The sequence below is a fragment of the Juglans microcarpa x Juglans regia genome, chromosome 4S (genome assembly GCF_004785595.1).
Source record: "Juglans microcarpa x Juglans regia isolate MS1-56 chromosome 4S, Jm3101_v1.0, whole genome shotgun sequence".
NCBI classification, from domain to species: Eukaryota; Viridiplantae; Streptophyta; class Magnoliopsida; order Fagales; family Juglandaceae; genus Juglans; species Juglans microcarpa x Juglans regia.
This window is the reverse complement of record NC_054601.1, coordinates 25,561,354-25,574,227: the sequence shown is the minus strand read 5'-3', so window position 1 is coordinate 25,574,227 and position 12,874 is coordinate 25,561,354. Positions and strand designations below refer to the sequence as shown.

At 37.1% G+C, this 12,874-nt stretch overlaps 3 protein-coding genes across 6 annotated transcripts; 2 read left to right on the top strand and 1 right to left on the bottom strand.

Annotated features, from left to right (window-relative positions):
- Positions 1–350: 350 nt before the first annotated feature.
- On the top strand, positions 351–3,571 carry LOC121261962 (single-stranded DNA-binding protein, mitochondrial-like). Of its 3 annotated transcripts, XM_041164409.1 has the most exons (7): positions 360–537; positions 1,253–1,328; positions 1,420–1,549; positions 2,185–2,393; positions 2,468–2,568; positions 3,068–3,127; positions 3,259–3,571. In XM_041164409.1, coding segments are annotated over exons 2-7 (537 nt in total). In that variant the 5' UTR covers positions 360–537; positions 1,253–1,293; the 3' UTR covers positions 3,261–3,571. The 3 variants fall into 3 exon arrangements, with proteins under 3 accessions (XP_041020342.1, XP_041020343.1, XP_041020341.1); XM_041164408.1 differs by lacking the exon at positions 1,253–1,328 and having other exon boundaries at positions 351–537; positions 1,365–1,549; positions 2,172–2,393; XM_041164407.1 differs by lacking the exon at positions 1,253–1,328 and having other exon boundaries at positions 362–537; positions 1,365–1,549.
- LOC121261964 (wall-associated receptor kinase-like 20) lies at positions 3,259–7,438 on the top strand. Its single transcript, XM_041164410.1, has 2 exons — positions 3,259–3,329; positions 5,940–7,438. The coding sequence occupies exon 2, from the start codon at positions 6,607–6,609 to the stop codon at positions 7,240–7,242; it is 636 nt and encodes a 211-aa protein (XP_041020344.1). The 5' UTR covers positions 3,259–3,329; positions 5,940–6,606; the 3' UTR covers positions 7,243–7,438.
- Positions 7,439–8,890: 1,452 nt separating this feature from the next.
- Positions 8,891–12,528, bottom strand: LOC121261961 (probable protein phosphatase 2C 5). 2 transcript variants are annotated; one of them, XM_041164405.1, is made up of 8 exons: positions 12,315–12,528; positions 11,378–11,631; positions 10,868–11,039; positions 10,557–10,774; positions 10,312–10,419; positions 10,100–10,225; positions 9,775–10,004; positions 8,891–9,380 (listed from the first exon to the last, which is right to left on the bottom strand). In XM_041164405.1, exons 2-8 carry the CDS (start codon positions 11,585–11,587, stop codon positions 9,158–9,160), a joined length of 1,287 nt encoding a protein of 428 aa, XP_041020339.1. In that variant the 5' UTR covers positions 11,588–11,631; positions 12,315–12,528; the 3' UTR covers positions 8,891–9,157. The 2 variants fall into 2 exon arrangements, with proteins under 2 accessions (XP_041020339.1, XP_041020340.1); XM_041164406.1 differs by lacking the exon at positions 12,315–12,528 and having other exon boundaries at positions 10,868–11,106; positions 11,378–11,517.
- Between the last annotated feature and the right edge of the window lie 346 nt (positions 12,529–12,874).

Here is a 12,874-nt window from a genome sequence, read left to right as displayed (position 1 = left end):
CAATGACTAGATAGGTTTCCATTAGAAAAAAAAATTAAAAAAAAAAAGTTAGTCATGGATTAGGCTCAAGAATAGCTTATCTTTATGAATAAAATAAATAGAGAAATGATATTTGCAGTCATATAATACGTAAGTACCTCGCACTCTTTTAAAAAAAGTGAGTAAAATAAGATTTACATGAAAAAATTAATTTTTTAATAATAAATTTAAATATTTTTCTAAAAAATGTACGGTATTTACACAATTATCTAGCATTATTAGACTCTAGTAATTAGAGGTGTTCTAGATCCATATGAGTGGTCCAGAATCCAGATTCGTCTGGATCTCAGGCCCATAAGCACAATACAACGGGCTATCCATGACCCGGACACGCGCCCTCCCTCCTCTAAAACACTCCTCTCTCCCCCTCATTATCCTCTCTCCTCTCTACCCTTATGCTTCTCACTGAGCTCTTCGTTGCCGAAATGAATTCACTCGCCGTGCGATTCGCGAAGTTTCTGAGACTCTCTAATTCTACTACGCCCGCTTCTTCTCTCGGTTCTCTCTCTCTCTCTCTCTCTCTCTCTCTCTCTAAAAGTTCATTAGTATATCGATGTTTGTTTGTATATCGTAGATATGAAAACTCGTATATAGTTTTTGTTTTAGTCATTTTTTATTTTTTGAAATGCATATTTAATTAAAAGCATAGAGGGTGTGCAACCCATTTACACTGAACTGTGTAAAAGATACACCAAACTAGATTAAAAAGAAATAGACGAATAATCCTTGAATTCTATTAGGTTGGAGAACTGGGAGCTGCTATGAGCAGCTATCCAAGCTTAGATATTGTTGAGTACTATGTATTTTTGTTTTTGTTTCTATTCCAAAAATTTCACATAAAATGTTCAAAACGTGTGTTTTGAAAATGTTATGTGAACTTGTTTTTGAAGACTATGTGGACTTGGATGGATTCTCTTGTTAATTAGCCGACTAAAATTTGGAATTGATGTAATTTTAACTACGTTTTTTTTCTGGGTTAGTTCAATTTTCTTTTTGGGTTACTTCTTTTGTAGTATTGGGCATGGTCATCATGTTTGATCTTAGAGGATTTTTCACAAGTACTTAATAGGCATAAAGTACTTCATAGTATTTCGGGACTTCTTATTTATTTAGTAATTTTACTAAGATCAATGCTGAGTAATGAAGTGATAATTGGAGATGGGCATGTTGGGAGGACATTGTATTTGTATACTGGTTTTTTCTATGGTTTTAGCTGTTGGTGTGCAATGAAGCTCAGATCCAGGTTACTCAACTATGTCATTTGATTGTGACAACGACGAGCGAAAAAGGTGGACATTGTATACTGATTTTTTCTATGGTTTTAGTGGTTAATGTTCAAAGAAGCTCAAAGTCGTGTTACTCAACTGTGTCATTCGATAGTGACAATGAAGATCGAAAGAAAAATGATGTGGAAGAGGATTTTGATAACTTTCTTGGTGACAAGGCAGAGGAGCTACAACCCCAAGGTGTGGATCCAAGAAGGGGTCCAGATTTTCGTGGCGTCTACAAGGTAATTAATTTCAATTTTCAGTTGAATAATATATATAATGTACTTCTTTGGAAATTGACTGACTCTATGGCATTTTACTTACTGTTTTAACAGTGAATTTATAATGTCATATTGGAAACTGTTGAATAATTATAAAAAAAAAAATTGAATAATTTTATTCGTGGACTCAAAGGATGTTGTGATGAATATTGGGCTTCCACGTGATGATCAAATTACTTATTTATTTTTACCATTGTGTGTCATTGTTTGTGAGCACACACCTGCTTTGTGATTGTCTCACTCATAAACTTGATTGGTAGTGATACATAAGGCATGAAGAATGATTTTGTTTTTCTGGGTCATTGAAAAGATGTCTTTATTATTTTCTTTTTTGGGTTTCTAAGAAAATTTAGGAAAAGGCTAGACATTGAATATTGTGAAACTTCATTTATCTAGAAAATTTCGTTTTACGCATTTGAGTTATTAGGACACCGAAAATACATGTCTCATTAGATTCAATATTTATTTTACTTTTCCTTGTGATTTAATTATCACAAGAAAAAAAAATTCTCTTGCTTGAAAGTGGATTCGGCATTCTGCTCGTGAGTGCTTTATCCAGTGAATAATTTGACCCATCTTGTAGTGCTTTTATACAGGCAATTATATGTGGAAAAGTTGGGCAAGCCCCTGTGCAGAAGATCCTAAGAAATGGCCGATCGGTAACCATCTTCACAGTTGGGACAGGGGGCATGTTTGACCAAAGAATTGTAGGAGCAAAAGACTTGCCAAAACCTGCTCAGTGGCATCGAATTGCTGTGCATAATGATGCCCTTGGAGCTTATGCAGTACAACAACTTGTTAAAAAGTACGGATCATTCTTTTGAGAAAACTAGGTTAAGCATTTGATGTCTCTATCTAATGCTGGAAGGTTTAATGCAGCTCTTCTGTTTATGTTGAGGGTGACATTGAAACGAGAGTTTACAACGACCGCATCAATGGTGAAGTTAAAAATATCCCAGAGATATGTGTTCGTCAAAATGGTATGTTATACTTTATGTAATTTTTTCCCTCTCTCAGTAGTCTTCTAGAAGAGACGATGTTACTGTTCTCAGTTCTCTTCGGTGCAATTTGATGTCTATTGTGCCCCTTTATATACTTATGCATCCATTATCCTTTGCTTTATCCATATCTTCTTCTCCCAAAGAAGCTGGTGTATAAAGAGAATTGATTTACCTCAAATGTTGTAGAATCTTTGAAGTGCATCACTGGTCAATATGTTTGATAGGTAATATAGAAAGGACACGGAGATGTTTCAGTGTCTCATATGGGTATGAAGTATTGAGGCAGCCATACCAAGATGGTGAAAAACAACCTTAAGTTCACTTTTGATAGTGTTAAGTGTGTCTATGAAGCGTTAAGCGTGTCTATGAAGCGTTAAGCGTGTCTTTGGTATAGATGGAATTCCATTTATCAATGTGGAAGCCTGACTTATATATTAGACAATAATGTGGATATCCTTATTGTTTCTTAACCTTGCAGGGAAAATTCGTCTCCTAAAGACCAGAGAAAGTCTCAGCAGTATTTCTTTTGACGATCTTTGTAAGCTTTCTTGTTTGTCTTAATATTCAATTCTTGAAATAGTCCTTTAGTATATACTATTGTACTTACACAATTATGAGAACACTGGGAAATAAACATCCTGTTAATCATTTCATCTTTGTTTCTGGCAGGAGAAGGATTGTTTTAACCTAGCGTCAAATGGCACTTTTGAAAAAAGCTTGCAGTTGAAGTCTCGAACTTGGTAATATCCTGTTAAGTTAGCCTGACCCTAACCAGACTCTGTTTAGGGATGCCTTTTATGCCTTTATTTCCCTTGAGAAAATAAAAGGTTTTTTTTTTTTGGGAGAAGGAAGGGGGGGGGGGGGGGGTGTTGGGGGTGTAAATGTATGATTTATGGAAAAATACAATTGATGGAATCTGCTTTGAACTCATGAGATTGATGTTCACTATATCTCTTTTTTTTTTTAAAAAAAAGTATGTTCACTATATCTTCTGAAACATATTCTTCTCTTCTTTCGGTGCCATTGTTGGAACGCAACATAGCCGTTCCATTTTTTGAAATTTTCAATTTGGTATATTTAAGTGATGTCATGACTTGTGATAATTGCATGTGTTTGCTATGAGGTAAACAAAGTTGGGAGTGTAAATTCTTGTTCAAAGTTAATAGAAACCTCGTGGACTTGGAAAGAAACACAGTTCTTTACACACACACACACACACATACATACATGTGCATTCTGGTCAGTTCATCTTACTTTTCAATTCTACTTGAGATATCATGCACGCGTTTGGATTCTCAGATATTCTTAGGCATTTCTTCTTTTGCCAGCTTGTTCGATATTGGACGTATTCCATAGGCTCTACCAGTTCATCAGCCGCATTCTTGATGGTTGTTCTTGGAAAGTACAACTGTACAAGTGCCAGAAGAAATGGAGACACTTGTAAAATGGCCCTTTTTGTAATTATTCTTGAACAATGATTTTGTTCTTTCCTTGTTAACCTTCCCCGCCTATATTGCAAGAACCAACAGAAGGTGGGAGAAAGGGTGAGCAATTTTAAATTATTTCAAAAACTAGGAAGATCAACAAAACACATTCTGATGGATCGTTTAGGATATATAAGAGCATTAGCAGTCAACTAGCCATCTTTCATTCTTTTTTTAGACAAATTTTAGTTTAGTTGTCATTCAAAATATCATATGGTGAGCTAACCAATGTTTCAGGGATTTTTAGGCCTTCTTTGGCAACGAGTATTTTCAAATTCTTTTAACATTTCTCAACTTTTCTCATAACTTCGTTCCTAAACATTACTCAAATGTAAAAAACTTTTCTATTTCAAGTTTTCAAGTTTTCATCTAATAATTGTCTAAGGGTAATGATACCCTTACTACCGACTACTACTCCTTTACTATCCTTGGCTGGCCATTCTTCTGTTTCTATTACTTTATTGTACACCTAACAAGCTCCAATCTGCTATATGGAACAAACATAACGACAACTTATTCAAGAAAAGCAAGAACTTCTTATGGCCAACAAACCATGTATTACGCAAGGACATTATCATACTCCCTTTTTTTTTTGTGTGTAATACTTGATTGGAAATGGAAATATTTATTAAAATGAAAACCAGATCGGGCGGTGGTGCAGTATCCCAACTTTTTCTAGCAAGATGTATGGAAAGTAGGCAATTTTTATGAAGGAAGAATGACTATAAATATTTAACTGGAATAGAGATAGATTTAGAAAGTTTGTTAATTATGAGGTGCTTTTAAAAAGTCGTTAGCTAAACCAAAAAATATATGAATTTTTTAATCAGATTATTAAAAAAAAAAAGCTATTTCACTACAAATGCTCAGATGTTTTGATTCTTAAATCGTAGGGAATACACAAATCGATAGTTTGATATTACACACACACACACTAAAAAGAACTATGTTGAAAGAATATATGCTCCATGATTCGGTACAGTTTCAAAACCTTCCAATAGTGATGTACATGATGGCCGGATTGAGCCTCAAAGAACCTATAATGGTTACTCATTTCTATACCTGGTTATTGTATAACACAGTCTCCCTCCCATCATCAGGTCTACTCTTACCATTTTTATCAAAACTATCATGATGGTGTATGGTGTTCTTACTCTCTGTTTTTTCCAACTTCCTCTTCAAAGTACATACAATTTGCAAACGTGTAGTGTAGTCTAGCTAGCTATCTCCAGCTTAGAAAAGAAGAAATGCAGTATTACTCTCCTCTACCATCTTTGCTCTTGCAACGCATTTTATATTCCCCTCGGACTGCAGAAGCTTTTTCTGTCAACGATCCATGTTGATTTGTTGTAAAAGGCGGTGTCTCTCTCTGATTATACATGCACTATATATAAATTGCAATTAACCCAGAAACATGTCTATATGATCTATACCTAACAAGTTAATGGCCAAGCAGCCCTTATACTCTATTTAATGGCCAAATGACATTGATCTGATCCACAGCATTAACTATTATATGTATATATATATAAATAACACAGACCACTTCGGGTAATGGGGAGCCCTCCATTGGGCAGGTGGCAGCAAAAAACTCTATTCAAGGAAAGTGGGATTGGTGGCTAATTTTATTTTAATTCCCATGGTCCCTACTCGTACGTACGTAGTACTGTTGGCTTCAATTTATCATTAGAGAACCATAAGCAGGACCCTTAATAAAGGATGAAGAGTCTCTCCAGATCTGAACTTTGAACACTTGGGATGGAAATAATCTTTAGGGTCACGTCCTGTTGGTAAAAAAATCGACTATTTATCTAGATATGTGTGATATGGTACATTTACACAGTTTCTAAAATTTCTGATTTTCAGAAAAATGAAGACTATTGAAGACCTTGGTGGAGACTGATTGACCAGTTTTCTTAGTCCCCTTTTGCCAGTGCATTTTTGAACTGGTTCACCCTTATGCATAAGTTTGTGATGAAGACAGCTAGACTTCCATTTGATATCCTGGCCTCCTCATGTTTCTGCATTGTTCATTTTGCAGTGACTTTAAGGGGTATTGAGCATAATCTTAAGCATTTTTATGACACGCAGAGGATTGATTTTACTTGAACCCTATAGTAAAATGACAGGGAGCATTAATCCTTATTCACTTTTAAGGTTGTATGGGTTGGTATGTATGGCGATGAGTAGCTTAAACAAACTGTATAGCTTCACAAAAAATAAAACATGGTAATTATTTTATCATCTCTACAAGTGGGGAGTACAGTGGTGGCTCTTGTTCTTTCTAATAAAGCCGAAACAAAGCACGCTTCTTGTCATTGATTCGATGATAATGCACTGAAGAGCTTCCACTTTGGTGGGATTTCCAAATTTATGGGTTTCCACACATTCTGCAGATATTATTATATTTCAATTGTCCCAAGATTGTACTAATAATTAGAACCAGCTTCTGTGATCAGTTGCTATATACAGACGCCTTGCTCTCTGCATTTCTTGCAAAATCCATCTGGTCTTTCCCCCTAGTCCTCAAAAAATGAGCACGTCAGTGAGGATGGTTCTGATGTTTCTGGTGCTCATTTTTGTAACCCTTGTGTCTGCATACAATGCTTGCCCTAAATGTGGAAGCATTGAACTTCCATACCCACTTAGCACTGATGAAAGCTGTGGAGACTCAAGGTATAAAGTCTACTGCAACAATGGCGTTCTCGAGTTCTTGTCAGCTGGAGGGTTTTACTACAAGGTCCTTAGCATTAATCCAAGTTTTTATAAGCTCATTATAAGCCCACCCTCAATACAGAAAAACACATGTTATTCTTCTGATTTCACTTCAGAAGGCTTAAGACTTGATGAGAACTTGCCCTTCAACATCTCTACTCACAACACTGTCATGCTGCTGAATTGCACTGAAGCCCTGCTTAGGTCCCCAATGAATTGTTCCACAAACAGCTTTTGTAGGCAGTTTGAGGAGAAGGTGGAGGAGGGAAGTGGGTGTCGAAACACCCTTTGCTGCCATTACTTGAAAGATTTTTCCATGACCTCACACATGATTCGGGTCAGGGATGGAGGGTGCTCTGCTTACACCTCTGTGGTGGATATGAAGCCTGGAGCTTCTTTTGATTCTTGGAACTATGGAATTGAGCTGCAATGGGTGCCCCCCCAACTGAATTGAATTGAGTGGCAAATGGCTGTCATTGGCCGGAAAAATTAACAGCATTTCGGTTACTTTATAATTTGTTGCTTTTATGGTAGATGTGAGCCAGTTATCTACTGTTAGTTTTTGGTGTATTATGATTGGTTACAAGCCACATCGAACCCGAACATCATGTGTTGGAAACTTGGAATAATAAACCCAAGTATCTATGTTTCGCTCTTTGCAAATCTGTATTGTTTCCACTGCTCCTTTTGTTTTTACATGTTGATAGTTAACTGAATATCTCACCACTTTTCATGTACTTTCAATTACAAGATTATACATATTATCAACATGGGGGAGGGGGGGGGGGGGGGGGGGGGGGGGGGGGGGGGTGGTTTAGGTATGCTAAATCATTCCCAAGTGCTGCAAAAAATGCACAGAGGTTTTAAAGTCACTTACAATATTTTTTGCCTATTTTTTCCCAATCTGCTTAAGATTCATTATTGGTTCTATGGGTTTAAACAACATGATGTAGTTTTCTCTTGTTCTTAAACTGTAGGTTACAATAAGAGGCAGTCCTTGTCCTTCTCCTAGAGCTCTTCTTCACTACTACAGAAACCTGCCTAGTCTTCATCTCTGCTCTCATTTGAAAGACACACCATAACTATTGCTCTTTGACAACATCAAATACCAATCACTTTTTCTAAAGCTGAAATTTCATTTAGAAAAGTCCTTCATTTGCAAAATACCTATGCCAATGCGCAATGAAGTAGGGCGACTTGATTTTATAGAAGCATAGGCTAATGAAAGACCAGTCAACAAAATAGGTAGTACATGAGTGGTGACATGGAGTCATCCTCTTTGGGGTTTTGGGTCTTTATTTCAAGATTAAAGTATCAAACACCTAGGCCACCAATCAATCCTCTTCGCCTCTAATATCGTGATTGGAGAGCATTGGGCCCCAAGTCTTGACTTCAATCTTTGGAGCGGATATCTCTTCCGAGGGAGTCTTTTTCTTTAAACATATTTTTTCCACAGCCCTTCAGTCTGTCATTTTGGATTTGTCCCAGGTCCGTTGATCCAAGGGTACCATATCAAAGCTTGAATAGATGTCAATTCCCAGACCCCAAAAATAAAAATAAAAAACCCAGGTGAGTCTGTGATTTGCTGATCAGAAGGAGATATGCTCAAAGAAAACCGTGCAAGTTCGACATCTACAACAACTATTAACCATGTACAATTAAAAAAAAAGAATAGAGACTGCCATAACAAACCAGTAACTAGTACCGTAGCAAATCTGTTGCTGTTTCCCAATGATTACTTAGAAAAATGGGGCACCAAGACTGCTTGATTGTAAAAAGCAGCAAAAACTTTCCGAAATCACATTCCTTTTAAGTAGTTTAGGTAGCATTCTGATAAAATATCGTTCAGAGAGCAAACAAAAAGTAAAAAAGACACATCTGCAATGACTTAGTTTCTAACGACATGCACAAAAAACTGCTGTGATCAGGGCGGAACTACCTTAGGGCTTGAGCCCCCCCAAATTTTTTAAAATTTGATGAAAATTAAGTTTTAGAAGGTGTTTTTTAGAGTAGATTATATAAAAATTAGTATCTAGCCCCCAAAATTATTTTTTCTTAACTTAGCCTCCCCAAACTAGATTTTCTAGTTCCGCCCCTGGAGCCTGTGATCATAACTTCTCATTAGGCAACCTTCATTTACTTGCAAATTCAAGCTGTTAGTAATCACTATCACAATATCACAATATAACCAATAGGTAACATGTTTGTTCTCTGTCAGTCAGTCCAACAGCTGAGCAGACAGAATTGGCACAATCGTTTAAAAATCTCCAAATTCTCTCTCTTTCTGTATCTCTCCCTCATTTCTTAAAAACCAAGCATGCTCACACTGCCAGAAAAAATCTCTATATTTACCAATATAACAGAGAAAACTACCATGAGGTCACCGTGGGTTGGCTTGGCCTTTTTCCTTCCATGGCATCTTTCTTCTTCCGACAGTTAGCACAGAGGGAGGAGCCTTCCCATGCTTTTGATGCTGGTGAGAAGAAGGGCCCTGAATTTACTGATAATCCATCAGCAAGGGGTTGATCAACTTGGCAGACTGCACACCGGAAAAGCCCAGAGTTTGTGTTCAGAGGAAAATCCTTACCCAGCCTGCATTTCCATTGAGAAGAGACGAAACTAAGAACTACATCAAAATGGAAAAACCTAAGGCCCCCCAGTTACTGTTTTTGATCAGGCAGACACATTGTTAAAGTAAGGGGTATAGTAATCAATGGTACTGAACAAGTATGCAGAAATAATTTGGTCTTGATTTGGCATCTGATGTCTATTAAGTCAAGTTCTCAGGCATCAATAAGTTATAGTGTGGGAGACTGCATCTAGGCATTTACTCGACTAGTTCCAGATTTAAAAAAACCTTGATATTTGGAACATCAGCAGCACATAAGATGACTCAACATCCTGCTCTATTAACTGTTGTATATAACTGAGTTATATAATCATGATGCGAGTATGCCAAGTAAATGAGGAACACAATCAAATTTACCTTTCTGCAAGCATTGCAGAACCCTCTTCAAACAACTCCTCCACAACCCCAATAGCAGAAAGCTTATTTGTTGATTTGCTCATAGAATTCTGAGATTTCTTCCCAAATATTGAACTGAGCATATTCTGTTTCTTCCTTGGTGTTAATGGTAGAACAGGACGGTCACATGGGATAATATCAACAACAAGGCAGGTTGTATCATCCTTCAGGCCCCTCGTCCTCAAAGCCTCCTAAATTATGGAACAAGAAAAATCATTAAGCCACACAAAGATTAATTTAATTGTCACCTAGGATTTTAAGAGGAGAATCCTATTCTAGACATCACCTTCACGACTAGCTTTGCACCTAGCTCTGCAGGTAAACCCCTACAAGACTTGGCAGCCATATCAGAAGATAAAGCATCCCAGATACCATCAGAAGCAATTATAAGTCTTCCTCCAGCATTTGAAAGCTAAACAACCAGGGAAAAAAAGTTCCACTTCAAAATACATTACCAAAAATGCAAATATCGTCACCAATAAGACATAACACACTCACCTTCACTTGCTTAACATGTGGTATTGGGACAATGAACTCTCCAACATCTGTATCACCAATTGACCTAGAAAGGCATAATCCACCAGGCCAGCAGCGAAGGGGGCCAACCTATGAATCATATACAGATTGAAACCAATAAGATAGGAGAATAGTACATAATGCATAAAATCATCTAGCACCCGTGAGTCACATGCTGAAATAATAGTCATTTTTTTCTGATAAGTCAAAATATAGTCAAATTATACCTCATTTCCTCCAAATATATTGAGCCTTCCTACTTCACCCCCGCTAGCAGTGACACGTTCTCTCTCTTCTGCATTCTCTTCCAGCCTGTGATCAACAGTCAAGAGAGAAACCACACCTCCTTGGGTGTCCAATATGCATCGTGAATCCCCCACAGATGCAACAGTGATTGTCCAACCATCAATCACGACAAATGTCACCGTTGTCCCAGAAGTCTCTCCTGTCATTAATATCCAAATGTTAAATTTAAGAACAAAAGAACATTCACAAAACGAAAAATATATCAATTCAATAAAAAAAAATTGGTTATTACCTTTCTGCTGAAATTCTATGTCAGTTTTCACGAAACCTGCAACTAAAGCCCGAGGAAGGGCTTGAAGCCACTCTTCCCTGCTGATTCCTAGAGGAATTGCACTCAAAACATTTCCAAGTAAATTCTCCTTTACAAAGATAGCAGCTGATATACCATTATGCCCATCAAAAATCTGCCAAGTAAGAATTCCAGTGGGTATTATAACCATAAAGGAATTATATTGACGCTCCATTCTGGCACTGAGAGAAGGATCGAAAAGATAAGAAATTTATGTCAAATTCAAATTTGCCACGGTCGAGAAAGTTAAGAGCCAAAACCTCTATCCAACTAAAGATTTGGTCTTGAAATTGAGGTTTTTTTTTTTTTTAGAAGTAAATAAATGGCAAAGGCTGCATTGGTTGGGACTTGAAATTGTGTTTTTTTTCTCGGGGTATATATTTTATAATTATCATTTGCAAGAGGTCATGAGTATGTTTCCGTGTTAATATATACATGAGAAGGAAATATTACCGCAAAGACAGAGAATGGTGTCGACTGATTTCCTGGAATCCGCTGACAATCAGGTTTTATCAGGAAGTAATCCTCTCCCTTCTTTGCCAAAGCAGCCTGTCCATACTTAACAAAAGGTTTCTCAACCTTCTCATTCCTAAGCTCACGACCAATCAGAGTTGCAAGCGGAACAAGAGAAGGCTTCATCCTTGACACTTCTGTCTGGCTCATCTTAGTTTACATATTGACATTTCCAAGACCCGAATGCCAAAACCCTATCCACCCAGAACAATCAGTTACATGAATACTGGACCACTTAGATCACAGATATAAAAATTAGCACATATCTTGCCAATGGTCTAAAACATACACGTATGGAATTTACATCCATATCTTAAACTACGCATCGAATAAAACTACAACTAACCAGTTAATCAAAATTCCCACGCATAATTTCACATATCCAAACGAAAACAAAATAAGGCAATCATTCCCAACTAATCTAGATTTCCTAAAGTAAAAACTCAATAATGAAAAAAATAAATTACACCTTACAGTAAACAAATATCAAATTGCCCTCAAAACGTACAAAAGAACCGATGAGGCTATCAAAGTTATGACATTTCTAACATTGATACCAGAACATCCACCAGTCAAACACATTAATCGGAACTCGCACCAAAAGAAAATCCGCATAAAACTCACAAATCTCCACCAGTTGATCTAACTTCTTTACACACCAACTCGGCACGAACCATGTGTACCAAGCATAAACAACGGAGTTAATACGTATCAAATAATCAACGCAGTCACAATGTCTTCTCTCTCTTCTTTTTGTCATACATCAAGTAAAGAGACCCATTCTCTGAGCGAAGTTGAACTAGAAGTGGCAAGAATAACGTGTAAAGATATATTAAAAATGGAAACTCGCCAGAAAACAAGAAAGTCATGAACTCACAGTTTTAGATGCAGATCGAGTCGAGAGGAAGCTACATTGAACAGAGCTGAGAACCCCTCTACATGGCCAGCATTTTGAAACTTGATCCGATGCTCAAAGGGCCGAAAAAGTCCAGAGAGAGAGAGAGAGAGAGAGAGAGTCACAGGTTTTTCCGTGATTTGATCGGAGAGATATCCTGATTCCTGATGGAAGGAGAGAAGAAGACAGTGTGTCCTTTTTCTCGGTGGCAGTCTTTTCTACAATGACATTTTTGTCCTAAGCCTCCTTTTTGGGCCAAGTAATGTCCCAATCTTCGTAGTAACTGAGGGAACAAAATTACGAAAGGCCAACCCGTCGAAATGACGGAAAAGTCCCTGCACCGTCGTCTTCCCGGTCTCGTATCTTATTCAATGAGAGATATTTAGGCCGACACTTAAAATATCTTTAATTATGGTAAAATGAATTGTAAGTAGTAATAAAGGGTTGAAGTTAAAGATGTTTGATTGAATTTTAGGAAATGATTGAGAAAGTTGAGATGATAAAATGAGTTTTGTGTGGTCTATTTAAGATGAGTCTAAATA

What these genes read in the sequence shown, in the direction of transcription:
- LOC121261962 (XM_041164407.1), top strand. Translation starts at nt 435, where the DNA reads ATGCTTCTCACTGAGCTCTTCGTTGCCGAAATGAATTCACTCGCCGTG. An exon ending in TACGCCCGCTTCTTCTCTCG is followed by an intron (nt 538 to 1,364) that starts GTTCTCTCTCTC and finishes CTATGGTTTTAG; the next exon opens with TGGTTAATGTTCAAAGAAGC. An exon ending in GTACAACAACTTGTTAAAAA is followed by an intron (nt 2,394 to 2,467) that starts GTACGGATCATT and finishes GGTTTAATGCAG; the next exon opens with CTCTTCTGTTTATGTTGAGG.
- LOC121261964 (XM_041164410.1), top strand. Translation starts at nt 6,607, where the DNA reads ATGAGCACGTCAGTGAGGATGGTTCTGATGTTTCTGGTGCTCATTTTT.
- LOC121261961 (XM_041164405.1), bottom strand. Translation starts at nt 11,587, where the DNA reads ATGAGCCAGACAGAAGTGTCAAGGATGAAGCCTTCTCTTGTTCCGCTT. An exon ending in ATATATTTGGAGGAAATGAG is followed by an intron (nt 10,420 to 10,556) that starts GTATAATTTGAC and finishes TATGATTCATAG; the next exon opens with GTTGGCCCCCTTCGCTGCTG. An exon ending in TCTGCAATGCTTGCAGAAAG is followed by an intron (nt 9,381 to 9,774) that starts GTAAATTTGATT and finishes ATGGAAATGCAG; the next exon opens with GCTGGGTAAGGATTTTCCTC.